Below are 19,082 nucleotides of genomic sequence, written 5' to 3'. Positions count from 1 at the left end.
TTAATATTTGGAAATACACATCCAGTTCGTTGGGCCAGGCCTTTCCCCGGAGTCCAGGAGACTGTGAGTTCTCTCTCTGTCTTTTCCATTGCTCTGGGAGCTTGACTCCATCTCAAAGGCGTTACCGAGCTGATGAAGGCTTTCTGACTGTTGGAAAACAGGTGAGGGCAGGTGGCAGCTTCACTCGTTTTGATTCTTTACGGGTGATGGTTGAATTTAGTGCTGGTGAGAGATCGACAGGCCTGGAGTTCTGGCAGTTCAGTTCCCAGGGTACATTCAGTCCTGGGCCTCTTTGCCAGCTACTGTGTGTTCATAGTGAGTTTCATCTATTCTCTGGGAGCTGGTTGAGACCCACCAATCTCATCTCACACAGGCTGCCAGGTAGCCAGCAGGTGGGTGACTTTAAGGTGATTACCAGTCTAGGCTGGATTTGAATCAGCTACCAGAGGTGAGAAGCACCTCGCTCCATTGCCAGCCTAAGAGCGTAGTCTGTCCATTTGTGTTGCAGCTAGAGACTTTCATGGGTAAGTTCCAGGCTGCTTGGGAAGGGCTCGTCTCTGGGTCTGGTGTGTCCTCTGTCTTATCGCGACACAGCCGGCAATCCCACAGCCCAGCAGTGTCACTAGGAGAGCCACTTGGCAGGGCAGGCGCCCAGCAGGCTGGAGTGGGTTAGACTTGGAGATTTGCAAATGTAAATGACATTCAGTAGCCTGTGTGTGTGTGTTTACCCTCCTCCTTCATACTCCCTTTTGCACACTCTTGCTTTGAGCAGATGCGGGCCTGGGGATCATTGGAGGCCCAACTTAGGGCGGTGGAGAGGAGTCTGTGACTGATTATTCACAGCTTCAGTCTCCACCTATTGGCTCTGCAGAGCCTATGCTGAGCTGGGGCTCAGTGACAGGAGGAGGCTCCGTGTCAATAAAAAGAGGGGATAGAAAGAGTAGGGCTGTAATTCCAAAGGGAAACAAGCAGAGCTCTGCAGTCCTCGGTGCTGTCTGGGGGCTACAAAGCCAAAAGCTACAGCTGCAAAAAGGGAGCAGTTTCCTCCACCCCCCTTCACTGATGACCAGATTAACCTAAAGCTGAGGAAAGGAGATGGACAGAATCTGCTGAGACTCTCAACTTTCCAAGGGAGCCTGCAGCTACCAGAATCAACTTTCCACCCAAACTCTGCCCCAGGCGGGGAGCTCTCCAGGGACTGGGAGGAACACACAGGTAAGACACCAGCTGTGTGTGTGTGTGTATGTGTGTGTGTGTCCCAGTCGGTCTGTGCAGGTGTGTGTGTGACGCTCATCCCTGAATCCAACACTTTTTGGAGTTTAATTCTTTGCTTTCAGGTTTGCTTTTCCTTTCCTTGCATTTCAACTTCTAATAATGATTCACAGGCTGCAGCTTAGATAGTGACTCTATGATTAAAAAGGGACTTGATTTGGTTTCTCATGCCAAGTACCTCTTATCAATTGCTAAATTATTTAAAGACACGCAGATGAGCTACTTGGCCCCAGATATTTTTTTTATCCCTATAGCTGTGTGTTACCTACCCAGTCTATCTGTGTAAATGTCTTTCCTGTGATTCATTTCAGTTCAGGTACCACATCGTTCTATCTTTCAAGAAGGGAGAGAATTACTTACGCTGAAACAAATCATATTTCAAAATAAACTAGAAAATGCACATGGAGGTTAAGGACAACACCTATTTCCTTTTTTTTTTTTTTTTTTTATAAATTCCCCTAAAAAAGGACTAGTATTCTACAGCAATAGTATCAAACTCTGAAGCAGCGGTACTGGAAATTGCAAAGGAATGGATCATTACTGTAGAATTTTGCAGCGTTTTTGTTTTAAGGGTTGGCGTTTTGTTTTTGTTTTATGTGGTAAAAGCAACATGCACAAAAGACATTTTTCAGGTAAGTTTTAAGGACAAAATGGGTGTAAATGAGAGGGGAGGGGAAATGATGTTAGAAATGTTGAATGTCCTAAAAGCCATCCAGAATGATAGATCTTTTAGAGAGGAAAAACTGGTGTAACCGGGCTGAATAAAGAAGAGTTGAGGTAAGTGTACTCTGTCTGTGTTGTATACAGTGCCAGGTATGTTAACATTATATTGGCAATAATAATTATTAATAAAAATAATTATCTTCATATCTTTCACACCTTTCATCTGAGGACCTTGCAGCCCTTCTTAAACACTAATTATGCTGCATCACACCGCTTATCAAGCCAGTAGGTGTGTATATATAGAAAATTTGATTCTGAAATGACCGCCTACAGGAACAGTCTTCACTTCCCATTTTTCATTCTGTTCATTAGTTAAATACTCTGTACATTTGTTGCTTTATTTATAATGTGGCACACGATGTTCTCAGAAATGGCTGAAGGGATTTTGCATGAACTTAAAAAAAAAATCCACTTTTGATCAGAGACCAAGCAGGGAAGAATTCAGCCCCAAAGGTGCATATTTAACTTAATTATAGGCAGCTGCAAGCAGGAGGTTAAGTTGTATTACATCTATTAAAATTCCATTAATGCAAGGATCTATCTCTCCAGGATGTGTGTAACATGGTGTGTACTGGTGGGTGTGTTTGAGTATATACCCACATTATAGTCTGGGTATTGCGTACTTATATAAAATATGGTATATATTTATAACTCTGATTTTCCTCCTCCTTTCTTTACCTCTTCCCTTCCTTGTGTTTCCTCCTTGGCTTTTATCCTTCGTTGTTTCTCTCCCTCCTTTTCTTCTGTTCTATTTTTATTGGTCACTTCTTCGTTTCTGAGCAGAGCGCAGCTAAGCTCTGTGTGGAGTACTTCTTACAGTGCTGAGTGAGTTATGTTCATGGGAGAGGTCTCTGGCTGCCTGATGACTGGTGACCGTAGCCTGCAGTTTGCCCAGAGGAGTTACAGATGCATGGGGTGTCATGAAATCCCCTGTCCTCTGGCTGTGGAGGGTGTAGGGATTATGCTTGGTGGATTATGCCTGATCCAATAACTTAACTATCAGGCAAATGCTCGGATTTCATAGTCTGTTAATCACTTCTGGAATTTGTCACATCAGGTTTGAAACGCCTGTGTGATAAATATTATCAGATGTGTAAGGTGGTGCCCGGCTTCTCCAAATGGCACAGAGGGCTCCTTTTCTGATCTCCTCTCTGAAATCCAATACCAGATAGCCAGGGATTTAATTCACTGCTCTTGCATTTTACAAGGCATTTTAAATCATCTTGGTAGAAATCAATACATAGGAGCTGACGTTATGGAATGCCGTAGCAAACGTAGGAACAAATCGGTACCAGTGCCCCCGTGCCAGACATTTGTTTCAGTTATAGAGATCAATGACGTTTTCAGCGCTGGATCAGACAGAGAAAAGCTATTAATGCAGAAAACTCTGGATCGATAGTGAACAGGGAAAAGACGAGTCTCCAGGGTGTAGCTACACCTGGTTTAAGCAGGTGAAGTGCCACTGAAGTCAAAAGGTATCTGGAAACACCAGGTGTGAATTTGACCCTTCTGACTTGACTTACCTGGTAAAGGGAGGAGACAGAATTGAGTCCCATTAATCCAAGCAGAATGAAGGACGTGGGGCTAGCTAGGCTAAATCGGGATTTGGATAAAGCAGGGGGACTCTTCACTAGAATGGCTGTATGTGTGGGGCCAGTCTGAGACTGGGAGTTGTTCAGATCAGAGGCTCGCCCGCACGCCCCAGCGAGAGGCTGTGCCACGCCCCTGTTGAATGCAAACCTGATTGAAGGCCCCACACTGCTTACAGAATGCGCTGCGTGGTGCTGGGCTTCTGGGCAAGAAAAAAGTCCGTCATCCTGCTTCAAGCAGCACTTTCACAAGCCCCAAATATGTGCCTCCCTCCCCTCGTCCCCAGGCCTTGCCTTGGGCACGGGGATTTTCATAGCTAGAAAATAAGGCATGTTGCTGTCTTCTTTCCTTGTGCTGTTGGAAACCTTCCTCAGGCTTTTGCGTGATGCCAAGCGTCTGGTCCCACTAGGCACCCAGGATAGAAGCTGAGGGGCCTTGTGTTACTAACGGCCCTGGGGTGAGGAGCTGAACATATTGCTGTTATTGACAAGTGGCATATTTGTCTTTTTTTCCATCTTCCTTTTAACTGTTTCCATACCAGGCCCTCCTCTTTGTTGCTTCCCTTCCCTTCTTCGCTTTCCATGCAGAGCCAAGACCTTCAGCATTTCAGTCTTTCAGACCGGGAGCACTTTAAATTGGGCTGTTAAAAATCGGTTTTGTTTTCATGCTATATTGAGCTTTCTCTTCCTGTTGTATTACAGTTTTGCACCAAGACTGGCATTCGCTGAGTTTTCTCTGACCAGTTCTATTTGCATGACTAGCAGAGATGCTAATAAAGCAATACTGTATCTCATATTCCTGTTTCTAATGACACATCATGAGAGGTTAACGGGGAGGGAGAGTGACTTAGTGGTTTGAGTAGGAGGCTGGGGATAGGGACTGCTGGGTTCCTTTCTGTTGATTTGCTGTATGACCTTAAGCAAATCACTTACCCCATTTGCCTTTTATTACCCACCTTTAAAACTGTGATGACACCTATCACAGTCATGGTGTGAGGTTTCCTGGGTTTTCAAGTGCTTTGAGATCCACAAATGAAAGGCACTACATTAGTGCAAAGTATTATCATTATTCATCCATTCATTTACTGAGTGTCTTGATAACAGCTTTGAGCCTGGTGAATTTGATGTTCTATTAATGGAGATAGTTCAGCATACGATAATACAGATAACTCAAATTACATTAAAGCATAGCCTGCATTAATAATCAGAACATTAACATATTTCTTCATTAGTGCCAATTATGGTACATTAACAGATACTGACTGAAAATGCAAAAGACTGCAGTACACATCAGTAATCCCAAATGGACTGCTTCTGGGTTATGCCATTGTCCTGGAGGCAAAAGGGACCAAGAAGGTAACAGGACACTTATCACATGCTCACAATAAAGCAAGAGCACAACGGGTGGCTAATTTTCTGCTTATGCATGTGTTGGAGACAACTAAACTTCTTACACGTGGTACAATGGGCAAGATTTTCCAAAGTGCCTACATCTCATTGAAAGTCAATGGAACGTAGGCTCCTAATTCACAATGATACTTCTGAAATTGTACTGAACATAAACAAATAATGACCTAGGGATACCAGGAATGAAGGTTTGGGAGTTGACAGTCGAGATGTTCTGGGTATCTTGGGCTCATGTGACCTGCTGTACTTCTAAGCTCTGAAAAAGATGGCTTAGTCCAGGATGTTCAGGTGCCATGCAGTGGAGGGGCGCGGGGGCAGTGGCCAGCGCATGTAATCTCATGGCAAGTGTGAGGGTTGGCCTGTGTTGCAGGCAATGTGGGTTAAATGGCATATTTCTGTGTAAGGCTGCGTTCTTGCACTATCTCTGCTTCACGGCTGGTTGGAAAATAAAAGCACCTCTTACCTTATTTTCCTCCTTGTTGAGGGGTGTAGGGAGCAGGTACCTTCACTCCACGGGCCAACGACATTTTGCTTCATCTTAAACCACCCATTTCTCTATCAGCAGAGGAATCTTGGTGGGAACAAGGCTTCACACCAAATTCCCTGCTTCTCGGGTGCAACGCCAGTGAACGCATGGGAAGTCAATGAGTCACAGCAAGACTCACTTTGGTCCAGTCTAGGTACCACTTACTCTGTCCCTAGTGGAACAGTGGGTGTAAGTGTTTTGAATGCATGTCCTGGGAAAGGCGAGTTTGGGTATTTGGGAGGCCTGGGGTTTGTGTGTGTATGTGTGGTACAGAACACATGGGTGGATTTTGGGAAGGAAGGTGTGTGTGTATGGGGGGGGCAGAATTTTGTGAGAGAGGAAACTTGTGTGAGGACAGGGTGCGCTAGCAGGCAGTTAGGGAATCTTTCTAGGGTGTCTCTGGGGTGGAAATCTCCAACTAATATGGCTGCTGCTGTTAGCCAGTTTCATGAGTCACGGCCCAGCTGCACCATCTATTCACTCATGATTGTGACTCAATTGGACGTAGATCCAAAAGGGAGAGGAGTGCTTCATGTGGCCTCATTTGATGGATGAAGAATCCAAAATGTGACATGGAGGTAGGTTAGATTCAGAGTCTAGTTTCCTGAACTCCACCCCTTCCCATCTCTTCCTTCTGAAGGATCAAGGCCCATAGGGAAGAAGACCAGAGTGTGAAGTGTTCATTGCAGCTGGGAATTGGGGAGGTGTGTATTGGAAAGGTACTGCCATCCATCACTGGATAATGCAAAGACCTTGAATTCCTTCCCTCCCCCTGCTCTCCTTTGGTGAATAGCTGCTATGGATTTCATTGCCTTTATTCTTCAAGGCCACGTGAGAGAAGCAGTGATTCACCTTCTCTAAGCCCCTCGGTAGCGCAGGGATAACAATACCGCAGAGAAATTCATGCTGCTGTTGATTAAAAAAGAATCTCTTTAAAATGATAAATAAAAGGCTTTAGAATAAATGTGTTTGAATGGCTCTCACTCATGCACCAGGAGGAACAGGTTACGGAACAGCATCTACAAGAGCGAGACGCACAGCTTCCGTGAGCTGATGAGGCTAGAAAGGTCCTGTTGATGAGAGACATGCTGTACGCAGGCACCTTTGAAACAGTCACCAAGACAGTAGGAACATTTAGAGACAGGTCAGAAACGTACACAGTCATGCCAGGGGCTCCCTTAAATACAGTAAAAGCTTTGTTATCCGGCATGGTGGGGGGGATGGGGGTGCCGGTTAATCAAATATTCCGGTTAACTAAGAGAGATACTTACCGACGGAATACCAATTTCCAAAGAATTAGAATACGATAAAATGAATGAAGTATAAAATAGCACACAGGTACTCCTCAATCCAGTAGTAGTCCTGCACTGCAGAGTGGTTGGTTTCTTGAAGCACTTAGGTGTATACAGGTAAAGTGTTCTATACGGTAGGTTATGTGATGACACTATATATCACTCTGGGCAGCGCATGGCGTACCCCCAGATCACTAAAAATACACTGAACACTAAAACTATACGCAACACAACGTGATCTTTCTTTGATGATTCAGAAGGCACTTTGGGATCTTGCAGGGTCATCATCATCAACCTCAATTATCATTGTAGAGGTAGAAGGTGCAGGAGATCGGGCTGAATCTGTAATGACCCTGACACACCCTGGAAGCTGCTTTTCTGAATAAATCCCTGATATCAGCTTGCTTACATGTCTTCTGCGTCTTTTGCATGAAAGTAGAGTGCAGAACGTGAAACTGCATAACCTCCTGGGCAGTATACTAGTCCCGGTTACTAGGCTGAAGATTTGTATTGGGAGATATCAGAAATGCCGGCTAACAGAGCTTTCCGGTTGATACCGTGCCGGATAACACAGCTTTTACTGTATGTTGGAGGCAAAGAGCCAGATCCTCAGCTTGTGTAGATCAGTGTTAGCACCATTGACTTCCAGGGAATCATGCTCATTTATATAAGCTGGAGTTCCGGGCTAAATTGTGCATTAGGCACACGTGCAAAAGTTACCAGCTGGGTGAAAGTGAAGGGTTTCTGAGACATCTAGGTGGAACATGTGTTTGTGTATGTGTGCGTGTGTGTCTCTGTGTGTTTGTCTGCACATGGGTGGCAGGGTGTGTTTATGCCTGTATGTTTCGCGCTGTAGTCGTATCTTGCAATTCTGAATCATCATTCATGCTGCACCAGAGATCAGCTAACGCCCCCTTTTTGCCATTCAGAGCAACTCTAAACGGTGGTGCTGCTCGCTGACGCACCTGCACCCTGTAAGCAACTCAGCAGTCTCTAGAGGAAATTCCTCCAGGATGCTGCTGATGCCCAGTGGCAGCCATTTCCTGTGCATGTCAGTGTGACTAATTTCAGAGTAGCAGCCGTGTTAGTCTGTATTCGCAAAAAGAAAAGGAGGACTTGTGGCACCTTAGAGACTAACCAATTTATTTGAGAATAAGCTTTCGTGAGCTAGTGAGCTGTAGCTCACGAAAGCTTATGCTCAAATAAATTTGTTATTCGCTAAGGTGCCACAAGTACTCCCTTTCTTTTTGTGTGTCTAATGTGAACGTGCTATGCTGAGCACAAGCTGCAGGGCCACAGCTAACCCCACCCTCCCACTGGCAGCCTGAGGGTGTTCTCTGGGACAGGCTGCGTGGAAGTAAAGCCTCACAGACAAGGCCCGGGACAGGGATTCAGGAGATCTGGGTTCAGATCCCAGCTCTGCTCCAGACTGCCTTTGTGACCTTGGGCAAGTCACTTAACCTCACTGAGTGAGGAACTTCAGACCTGTGCCCCATGTGCCATTGCTTTGGAATCACCTGCACGTATGTACTGTTAAGGTTAAGGGCAAGTGTGAGATCGGTGCAATGCCCTCTCTCAGGGGACTATCACCTGCCTTGGCAGGGGCATTTTTCTTTCTAACTTCTATTGGTCCAATAGGTTTTGCTGTGATCTCTGGCTCATGGGGGATGTGGGTGTGGCACTCCCAGGCCCAATACTGAGTTTTCTCCACAGTGGGCTCGCCCATGTCCAAGTGCTGTGGGTGCCCCTGGCTATGGGAGGGTAGCGCTGGGGACCCATTGCCTGGGGTTTGCATCTGATAGTGAAAGATCATTGGTCTCTTGTGGTTTTTCTCTCTCCCCTTGCCGCAGGAAGTGCCCACTGCGCAGAATGGAGTGGCAGGTTCTGGTGTTGACTCTTTGCATGGGTTTGGCTCATTCGGCCTTTGCAGATTGTGCAGCCCAGTGCTCCGTGTGTGCCGTGCAGACCCAGGATTTGGAGAAGCCCATCAGTCCCCTGGTAAGTGCTGGGTCCTACGCCTGGTGCAGTCTGGAGCAAACTCAACTTTGGAGCTCAGATCAAATGAGCTCTGTATTCAAACCGGCCCCTGTTTTAGCCCATTTCCAGGTCTGGTAACACTTGCTCTACAAAGACCCAGATTTTCCAGACTTGCGCATCTGTGTTTGCATGCCTAATTTGGGGGTGCCGTTGCCACGGCTGTGTGTGTGCAACCGCAGTAATTGTGCACAGTAATGGGCTTTTGTGCACACAGTTCTGAAATCTAGCTGAACATGAGCATTTCTTCTTGCCTTGTATGGGCCAGTGGCAGGGCTGCTGAAGTGGCTGGTCCTGCTTGCTGGGGAAAGGTTGGACTGAGAGCATGACGACCCTCAGGACTCTGCATGCTCTAGCAGAGATCAGAGAACAACAACACGGGCCCAGTTCTCCACTGCCCTGTACTTTGTACAGTTATTTACACTAGTGCAAAGTCTGTGTCAAAGCTACCAGTCTGATCTGACAGCATCTCGCACCCACTTTGCACTGGTGTCTACGATAATCCCCAGTGCTGCGCAACGCAGAATCAGGGCCATGGGGCTGGGGCTCCTTTTAATCTCTGACAACCTTTCCCTCTCTGTATCTGGCCCTGGCCCTGGATGTTAGAAGAATGGAAGCATCTGCTTCCCACTGTGGGACCAGATTATTCAGCCACCCACTGCAGCAGGGTGGGATGCAGGCCCTTAAAAGGTAGGATGTTATGGGACCCCAAGAAGTAGAGCTAGAGCCCCTTCCAGGCCTGGAAAGGGGAATCCCAAGACGTCATTCCTCCCTCTGGAGAGAGCCTTGGTGGTTGGGAACTGCCGGCGGGTGTCATGGGTTTGCTCTCATTGGTGTGTTGCAGATCTGTTCGCTGGAGTGTCACGGTTCCTTGCTGTCCAGCGTGGAGTGGGAGAGGTGCCAGACCATTCTGGCTCTCCTCGCCCCACTGATGGTGGATGTGGGGGGCCAGGGCCTGTCCCCTCTGGAGGCTGAGGCCAAGGCAGAGCCAGAGGGGAGCCCCATCCCTGGCGAGCTCCCCAGCGGCCTGGTCAAACGCTATGGTGGCTTCATGAAGAAACTGGACAAGAACAAGATTTTCTCCCTCTTGCGTGAGAACGCCCACAGCAAAGGTGGCATGGCTAAGAAGTACGGTGGCTTCTTCCGCAAGCCGGGGGAGAGGGCGGCCTCTGAGGTGGCGGAGGACTACCCGGAGTTGGAAGCCAGGGAGACAGGCGACCACGGGGAGGAGCCCGAGGAAGGAAACCTCAAGGATGAGATGAAGCGCTACGGGGGCTTCCTTCGCAAGTACCCCAAGCGGAGCTCGGAGCTGGCCCCCGAGGGGGAAGGGCAGGAGCTGGAGAACCTGCACAAGCGCTATGGGGGCTTCATGCGCAGGATCCGCCCCAAGCTCAGATGGGACAATCAGAAGCGCTACGGGGGCTTCCTGCGGCGCCAGTTCAAGGTGACGACGCGGTCGGACGAGGACCCCAACGCCTACTCGGGGGAGGTCTTGGACCTATAGAACCCCCCCGCCAGCCGAGATACTTCCAGTAGAGACTGCATCGCTCCTCCCAACCCACATCACCCTCCCGTGCTCAGCTGCGTGTCCCCGGCATCACACACCAATCCGTCCTTTGAGTGATACCCAGGTGCACCACCCTGCTGCCGCTTCCCTGAAGAGCCAGATGTTTAGAAACCAGGCAGGGATTGCAGCCGGCCACGTTTCTCCCCAGTTTCTCTCTCTCTCAGCTCTGGGACTTGGACCAGTACCAAAGCGATCGGCCCGGCTATGGGTTTAGTTCAGCTGTATGGAAAGCAGGTTACTTTAATTAAGTCTCAGACAACTGACTATTGATCCTCCTTGTGACCCGTAGCGATGAGCCCAACTCAAGCTCCCACCCTCCAGTCGGAATACCCCAAACACTGGGAAAGTTCAGCTCTGGATCCAAACTTGGTGGCTGGCCCCTTTGGTCCTTCGTGGACCAAACCAGAGCTCCAGGTCCAAAGGCCTCCCAGCTTTGGGGGAGTTTGGCTCTAGCTCCAAATTGGAACCATACAGCTTTGCGGTGGAACCCCATTTCCAAGGTCCCCAGCGCTGGCCCCAGGTGCTGCTGGGCATTTCAAATATAAATATTCTAATGGAAACAGAGGCATCTGCTACTTGCCTTCTAGTCTATCCATTCAGATGCCTCTGCTCAGAACATCCCGATTGTTCTCTAATTGAACAGTGTCTCCCAGAGGGACCTGTGTTTGTATGGGAGGGCATCTAGCCTGGAGAGCAAGGTAGGCTTGCCCTATAGAACCCTGACTTGCTTCATTATATTCCAGCTAAATCACAGCTGTGACCCTTTATAATACACATGAGAGAGGCACACTTCTAATGAAGCGATGAAATCTCAATAGTGTTGCACTTCTGAAGGCACCCGAGTCAACCGCTCGTTTGTCACCTGGGGATTTATGCACACAGTCATGAAGGGAGCAGAGTGAATGTCGGTATTGTGCTGCCAGATTTGGGGGCACAGTCTGATTCTTTGTGCCTTGGAGTGATTGTGTGCACAGAATTGCAGGTGCAAATAAGTTGGAGCACAAACCGACACTAGCTGGCCCCATTCTGTCCCTGCCCACAGGGGATCGCCCTCACACACAATGACAGAAATCAAGTAGGAGCCATTTCTGAAAGTTTGGCTCATCATGTAGTTCTCATTGCAACCATCCGTGTTCTCCCCCATCCCCCAGCGAATGCTGAATTGCAACAGGCCAACAAAAAGACCATGAGACAGAGGCAGGAAAGGGCAGGGCTTGGCACATTGTTTCCTTTTCTAACATCGACCATGGGCAAAATTGGGAAATTAAAATAGATGAAACTTACGAAAAGGAATGTAGATGAGGTTGGACTCTGCCTGAGACGCACTGTTTGGCTGAGCACAGCCCTCCATCGGCTGCCACCTGCTCCCTTGTGCTGTTCTGAGATATACAGATCGTTTCGGAGTCTGGTTACTTTTCATTATTACATTTGCAAGAAGAAATAAAGTTTGGTCTGTCTTGAGATGGGTCACGTTCACCCCCTTCCTTTTCTGTATGGTAAATAAAAAGATGTTAATGAGTCTGCGTCTGGTGATGCATCTGTCCACAGTGTGGGGGCCAGCCAGGATGGGGGCCCATCACAGTGTTCACATATATCTTTGGGGAGGAAGCACTGGAAATCAGGGATGGGCTAGGTGTACTTGGTCCTGCCTCAGCGCAGGGGCTGGACTAGATGGCCTCTCACTATAGCTCCTTCGGGAGAGCAGCGAGCACCTCACAAGAGTGAGCCCTAAATGTGCTTGATGTGCATGAAGCAAATGTGGGTGCTTTTAGATTCCCTGCTGAGTGCTCGGATTATTCAGCTGAGGGAGGGGAGCAGCAGGTGCCAGGACAAGGACACAGAAAAGAAAACGATGAATGCCCAGTACCCCTGCTTCGGCTGGGCATGAAGCACTGGCCTACAAAGGGACACAAAGCATAGAGAACCGGTGGAGTTATGACCCTCGTCCAAGATAAGGGAGGAAGAAGCCCCTGTCCAGAGAGTTCTGCTACTCCCATCTGAAAATGTGTCCCATGGTAGAAATAGAACAATTCCAGCCTCTCACCCACACATCAAGGCATAGGAAATATCCGCCGGTCCTCGCCCCCTTCACGGTCCAAATGGGTGAGAAGATATTGATCTGGGAGCTGGTAATTGTTCCTGACAGTTTTGCAAATTTGATCTGTACAGCAGCGCCCACCCTCTGTGGGTCCACCTCGCCTAGTCGCACCCACCTTCTCGGCCCACTCAGCCATTCCACTCCCTCTCTGTTGAGAACACACCTCTTCCTGGTGCTTTCTGTGCTTTGAAACACGCCATCCCCAAAACTTTCCAGCTGCAGCTCCCAGACTGCAGGTGAGCAGAGCTCTGCCCAGCAGAGACAATCCCCCAGTCTCCTGCCATTCTCCTTGGGAAGGAACGGAGTCATTGTTACAACAAAGCTGGCAATTTGCTGGAGATGTCAGGTGGGAAGGAGCTTCAGTAGACGAAGGGAGACCATGTGGACAGGGCAACAGTCTGGGAGGCAAGAGACCTGGCTTCAATTCCTGGCTCTGCCACTGTTTGAAATTCAGCCCCGTGCAGCCAGCCAGCACCCGACCTTAGGCACTGCATGCATCTCTCTAAAGTCCTTTCTCCAGGGCTGAATTTCACCTTATGTGGCCCTGAGCAAAACCCTTAACCCCCTCCCCCCCCGCCCATGTACAACAGCTCTAGACTGTTCTCAATGGTAGCAGATGACAGAACGAGGAGTAATGGTCTCAAGTTGCAGTGGGGGAGGTTTAGGTTGGATATTAGGAAAAACTTTTTCACTAAGAGGGTGGTGAAACACTGGAATGCGTTACCTAGGGAGGTGGTAGAATCTCCTTCCTTAGAGGTTTTTAAGGTCAGGCTTGACAAAGCCCTGGCTGGGATGATTTAACTGGGAATTGGTCCTGCTTCGAGCAGGGGGTTGGACTAGATGACCTTCTGGGGTCCCTTCCAAACCTGATATTCTATGATTCTATGAACAGAGGGCTAAGGAGACTGCTCCAGATACACTGAGCTATGGATGAAACGTGCAGCGTAAGTGCAAATTATTAAATATAATGAGCACGAGACAAGTAAGGGGGGATTCTTCTATTTCCCCCAGCACTAGGCAGGTCCCCGTGTCAGATGTCTGCTCCCAGCTGGTCCGCCATTCCCACAGGATGGAGGCTCAGAGAGCTTGATTCTGATTTTTCGACCGTTTGTGATTCCAGGGGAGCTAGTCCCCATTTACCCCAGCTAAGCGGGATCAGAACCAGGCCCTGCTCCTGCTGAGGAATGGCCCTTCACTGAGAAACCACCTCCTCTCCTTCCCCAGAACAACAACATAATAAAGCTGGCAAACAGTTCCCATGGCAACAGCTGCCCATGGACCATCAGCAGGTGTGACTCAGTGCTAGCAGGGGCTGCCATGACCTTCAGTGGAGCAGGAGCCATCCACCACCAACTTCATCACAAGAAGGGCTGTGGAGCAGCCAAGGACACCCCCTCTCAGCAGGAATGGCTGGTGGATGTATGTGCAAATGCCCCAATGGCTCCCAGAGGCAAAGAATAGCTGCACCCTGGAGAACCTGTCTGGGCTGTCAATTGGGACGGGTGTGCGGATGTCCTCCAGCTGGCTCATTAGGAGGGGGGAGGGGGCTATAAAGAGAAGGCAGCGGCCACCCTGCCCAGGGTGGGGCTAACAGAAAATTGGGGCCTGCTCAAACATGCAGGGGCAGAAGCAGTCAGCTGGTCTCCTTAGTGCCCATGCCCAAGAAGAGCAAGCCTGGGCTGGCTGGTGAAGACCCTGCCTTCTCCTGGAGCTCAGCAGAAGGGCTGATCACAGGTACTTTGGGCCGGGCTGAGGGAGGCTGGCAGGAAGCGCGGGGGTTCATGTTTGTGCTGAAGGATCCAGGGCAGGCTGTGTGCACGCCTGGGAACTGTCATGAGGCTTAGATGGGCATGGCTTTTGCCATGTATGACACCATTGTGTCAAGTGCCCATGTGACCTTGGTTGGATGCAGTTTGAAGCAGTCTGAGCCTTCCTGCAGCTGGGGATGAATGCTGTGTGCTGGCCCTGAGAGCTGTGGCTTTCCTGCCTCTCTTCACCCCCTGTAACTCCTTTGGCGGGGCATCCCAATTAGCCACCAAAGGGGGAGGCTGCCCACGGGTGCTAATGCTGCTGGACGCTGCTTGGGGAGGGCGCTCTGAGATGCTGCCTGTCTCTGGAGATGGTTTGCATGGCAGCCCTTTGGGGAACGTTTTTGTCTCTGCTTTGCAAACGCTGGGCTCGGGACTCTATCTGCTGGGGCCGTGCCTGGAGTCTAGTAACCACTGACCTGCAGCACCTGCAGTATGAAGGGTGGCTGCCGACTCGCAGACAGGCTGGGGTACACGCTGCAGGGCGGTGGTAGTGGGGAGCTGGTCGGTAACCTGCAGCTGTACTGATTAGCAGTAGCAATGAGAGCAATGGCTGCAGATTGGGTTGTATATTTCATGGGGGCAGAAGACTTTGGCCTGCCAGGGAATGAGTTTCTGTGACGAGCTCAGGCCCATGGGAAGGAGGGCCTTGCTCACAGGACACCCCAGTGCCACCCTCTTTCCTAGGAGCCTGGTTGATGGGGCATCACCTTGGTGGGGAAGGCCCCCTGCCTCTGTGCTCTGTGGCTGTAGCAAGTATTGTTGGCAGCTGCCAGGTAACTTATCCTGTAGCCTCCCCTTGTGGCCTGGAGATGAGCCTTTGAAGCTGCTTTGTAACATGCAAAGGAGGCAGAGGGGTGTGTGTATTTGGAAATCTAGAGCTGTGTAACAGGAGGAAAAATGAAGGTGGGTCTTGTGAGCCTTCCCCACATCCAGTGAGTGAACTGTCCTCTCCAACGGTTAATGATACACCCTCCTCCCCAGCAATTATTGCTCCTTGGGCCACCAGGGCTCTTCCTGTACAGCTGGTGTGTCAGTTTATCCGGGGACTGATTGAGGTACAGACCCTGCTCCATGGAAGTACATTACCGGCTTTCGGCATACGCTTAGGTATGGGCCAGACCTGCAAGTAGGCCGCCTATTACCCCTCATCCTCTGTCCTGATTTTTCACATTTGCTATCTGGTCACCCTACCTGCAAGTAAAAACAGCAGCACATGGTGGCACCATCTACCCAGTGAGAACAAGCTTTGATCTCTCCAACAGCTGATACCTGAGCTCCCCTTAATGGTGAGTCTGGGATAGAGAAAAATCAACAGGCTGCTAGTCCCGGGGTCAAAAGCTGAAAGGCAGGAGGGTCCTGATAGAAGCTAGAGTGAGAGGGAAAGTCTGGCAGAAACAGTTCAAGTCAAGGGGTGGTGGGGGAGGCTCAGCAGCTGCTTCTGAGCTGGGGGATTGTAAACTAGGAGCCTGGGGCTCCTAGTGCCCCACTGACCACAGGAACAGGAAATCTCCCCCTCCGTGTTCTCCGTCTTGTTTGTTTTGTGGTCTGAATGGCTGCTCGATCAGCTATTGGGAAATCGAAGGTAAGGAAGTGAGTTTGCTGCTTGGACTTCTCCTCTGCGGTCTGCTCTGGCTTCAGTCAGCCACAGCTGTACTGAAACACCTTACTGCTGCACTCCCCAGCTCCCTGGGGGGCTGTGGACCCCCCTGCACCTAGGCAGGCAGGCAGGCGTGCTCCCCAGATGGCTACCAGAATGACGCTGCCCAGGGGTCCTGCTGGGAGAGGGGCTATGGAGGACACAGCCCCGCCTTGCTCAGTGGGACTTGAAGGATCATCTGCGTGGCCAGCAGTTGTGTGCCAGGGGACCTGTTCACTGTTTTAGGCTGATGTTGGTTAATGGTGGCTCAGTTTGGGAGAATAGCAAGGAGGGAGCAGGGCTCTGTTACTGCTCAGACAGGGTTAATTCACTGATGGGGGACAAGTCGGTGCTGCAAGATGGACTGGAGGGGGCTGCCCTGCTTAGGGGCTCTTGCCACCCCCAGACCTAGCCGTGCTTATCACTGTAAATGGGCTTTACAGGGGATCCTGACTGTGCTGGAGTGCCATAGCGGGAGCAGTCATGGTGGAAGGGGCCCATCTCCGGAAGAGGGCTCCTCTTCTGAAACGCCTGTTGTTACTGACTTCCACATATCTGCATACAGGGCTAAGCCTGGGGGGAGCTCCACCAACAAAGCTGGGATTTGATAATTCACAGCCCCTGTGGCCAGACCCTACCCCTTCACTACCCCACTTCCACTCACCTGAGTCGCCCACCACGACAACTTGCTCCCGGGGGAGGGGTGGAATGGCAAGGGTGGAAGATAGAGACGTGTGGGCACACAGGTGGGTTGTAAATACACAAGGGGCCCCTGGGCAGGGTATGTAACTCCTGAAGCTTGGAAAGGATCATGGCTGGTCTGAAAACGTTTTGGGCTTCATGACAGTTGGGAATCACTGAATCATTATTTTGAGATCTCTTGTTCTTAAGAAGTATCGCAGTATTTCTCCCCCCTCCTGCTCCTAAACACAGCAGACAGCCGTGGTGGCTTGGATCATTCTTGGTGCAGGCCTTCGTGTTTTTCCATCATTATTCCCAGCACACTTTCTTCTTTCTGGAAAGCTCAGGCCCACCTCGCAGAACCATCCAATGATTACTACCCTACACTTATGCTCTTGAGCCCTTCTGTAGTCTGCTTGCTACTGCCTGCAGGACCTGGTCTCTGCAGTTCTCGCATCCCCCTCGCAAGCTGTAGGAGCCCTGAAGGACAGCTACAGACTCATGGAAATCGCTTGGAAAGTTTCCACACAGACTGTGTCTGCATCATGTTGTTTCCCTCTCAGCTGTATGGAAATGGAATCTATGGATGTCTGGTTGAATTGCTTCACAACAACTGATTAGCCTGGCACGAGAAGTGGGGAAACACACCACATGCCAGGGGCTTATGTTACCAGGTTCTACTGCTTCCTCCCTCTCCAGTTCAGTGCAATCTCCTGACAAAACCCCTCCCACATAGACCCCCCTCCTTCTCCACCTGATGCTGCTCAGGGTCCTTGCCTTGTTTTTTGATTCTTCTGCTGCAAGGGATGGACCTTTCTCACCTCCAAACAATAAGCTTTATCTCCAACAGAAGTAGGCTTCAGCTAATGGTAGTTGTAATGAGGAATGGAAAACTTGTCTTATGAAAGGAGACTCAAGGAGGTTGGCTTGTTTAGCATAACTAAAAGAAGGTTGAGGGGAGATATGATTGCTCTCTATAAATATATCAGAGGGATAAATACCAGAGAGGGAGAGGAATTATTTAAGCTCAGTACCAATGTGGACACAAGAACAAATGGATATAAACTGGCCACCAGGAAGTTTAGACTTGAAATTAGACGAAGGTTTCTAACCATCAGAGGAGTGAAGTTTTGGAATAGCCTTCCAAGGGAAGCAGTGGGGGCAAAAGATCTGTCTGGCTTTAAGATTAAACTCGATAAGTTTATGGAGGAGATGGTATGATGGGATAACATGATTTTGGTAATTAATTGATCTTTAAATATTCATGGTAAATAGGCCTAATGGCCTGTGATGGGGTGGGATCTGAGTTACTACAGAAAATTCTTTCCTGGGTATCTGGCTGGTGAATCTTGCCCATATGCTCAGGGTTCAGCTGATCGCCATATTTGGGGTCAGGAAGGAATTTTTCTTCAGGGCGGATTGGAAGAGGCCCTGGAGGTTTTTTGCCTTCCTCTGTAGCATGGGGCACGGGTCACTTGCTGGAGGATTCTCTGCTCCTTGAAATCTTTAAACCATGATTTGAGGACTTCAATAGCTCAGACATAGGTGAGAGGTTCTTCGCAGGAGTGGGTGGGTGAGATTCGGTGGCCTGCGTTGTGCAGGAGGTTGGACTAGATGATCATAATGGTCCCTTCTGACCTTAGTATCTATTAAACTAGTTTTGAGGTTCAGCAATGAGCTGCCATCAGCACAAGCTATGGAGTCTTTTACGAGTGGCCCAGCAAGTCTAACCATGGGCAGATGGCGGTGATTGCTGGCCCATGCCTGAGATCCAGACATCTAAGCCACAGAAAGCTAAACTAAGAAGGAGGAACAAAGACTTACTGAATTCAGCAGGGTGGCTTTCAAAACAGGTTTTAACTGCCTCTGTTACCATTATTTGCTGCTCTGCTGCGGACTGAGCAGGCAGCAAAGCCAGATGATGGGTAGAAAGCTTTGGGGCGGGGAGGCTGGGGGAAGAGATGTGTGGGAATAGGCGCGTGGGTCGGTGTTTAGAAAAGCACAAGACTAAACTAGCTCCTGAGTTGTAGTCCTGCGGCCAACTGGCTGTGACCGCTGAGGCGAGGTAGGCGCGCATCTAAATCCCATCGGGTACCGCAGTTGTACACGCAAATGGTCCCGCTTGCCTGCAATGCGCATGCATCTGTGCTCGGTTACCATGACGACACTTGCACCTTTGAGCGCCAGACTTGTTTAAAAACCGCACAGTGGCTTAGTTTGCCTGTCTGCGCCATGGGGATCACATTGTCCTGCCTTGCAGCGGGGCCGCGAGGCTGCACTGGGAAGCCCCTGGAGCTTCTTGGCGAGAAGATGCTTTAGACGTACAAAGCAGCTGCGCTCACCCCTGCATGTTCTTCTCCCCGACACCACCCAGCGAGTAAAACTGGGCCGTACATAGAGATGGGGAAAAGGGTCTGAGAACCTGAACGACTCAGATTTGCCTCCC

General features: G+C 49.7%; 1 protein-coding gene and 1 long non-coding RNA gene across 3 annotated transcripts in view; both read left to right on the top strand.

Annotated features, from left to right (window-relative positions):
• On the top strand, nt 1-11,923 carry PDYN (prodynorphin). Of its 2 annotated transcripts, XM_073308944.2 has the most exons (3): nt 1-1,215; nt 8,660-8,807; nt 9,688-11,923. In XM_073308944.2, exons 2-3 carry the CDS (start codon nt 8,679-8,681, stop codon nt 10,345-10,347), a joined length of 789 nt encoding a protein of 262 aa, XP_073165045.1. In that variant the 5' UTR covers nt 1-1,215; nt 8,660-8,678; the 3' UTR covers nt 10,348-11,923. The 2 variants fall into 2 exon arrangements, with proteins under 2 accessions (XP_073165045.1, XP_078704445.1); XM_078848319.1 differs by lacking the exon at nt 1-1,215 and having other exon boundaries at nt 8,031-8,807.
• Nucleotides 11,924-13,864: 1,941 nt separating this feature from the next.
• LOC140896845 (uncharacterized) overlaps nt 13,865-19,082 on the top strand; it is an 87,847-nt gene continuing 82,629 nt past the window's right edge. The window contains exon 1 of the long non-coding RNA XR_012154620.2: nt 13,865-14,242. This is a non-coding gene — a long non-coding RNA (uncharacterized LOC140896845). The remainder of the gene's footprint in view (nt 14,243-19,082) is intronic.

This window comes from Lepidochelys kempii, chromosome 13 (assembly GCF_965140285.1).
Source record: "Lepidochelys kempii isolate rLepKem1 chromosome 13, rLepKem1.hap1, whole genome shotgun sequence".
In the NCBI taxonomy this organism is placed as follows: domain Eukaryota; kingdom Metazoa; phylum Chordata; order Testudines; family Cheloniidae; genus Lepidochelys; species Lepidochelys kempii.
The sequence above is the reverse complement of the archived record's forward strand: the minus strand, read 5'-3'. Positions and strand labels throughout refer to the sequence as shown.

Bases quoted from the DNA above. Each gene is read 5' to 3' on its own strand.
- PDYN (XM_073308944.2), top strand. From the start codon at position 8,679: ATGGAGTGGCAGGTTCTGGTGTTGACTCTTTGCATGGGTTTGGCTCAT. The intron at 8,808-9,687 runs GTAAGTGCTGGG...GGTGTGTTGCAG, and splicing joins AGAAGCCCATCAGTCCCCTG to ATCTGTTCGCTGGAGTGTCA.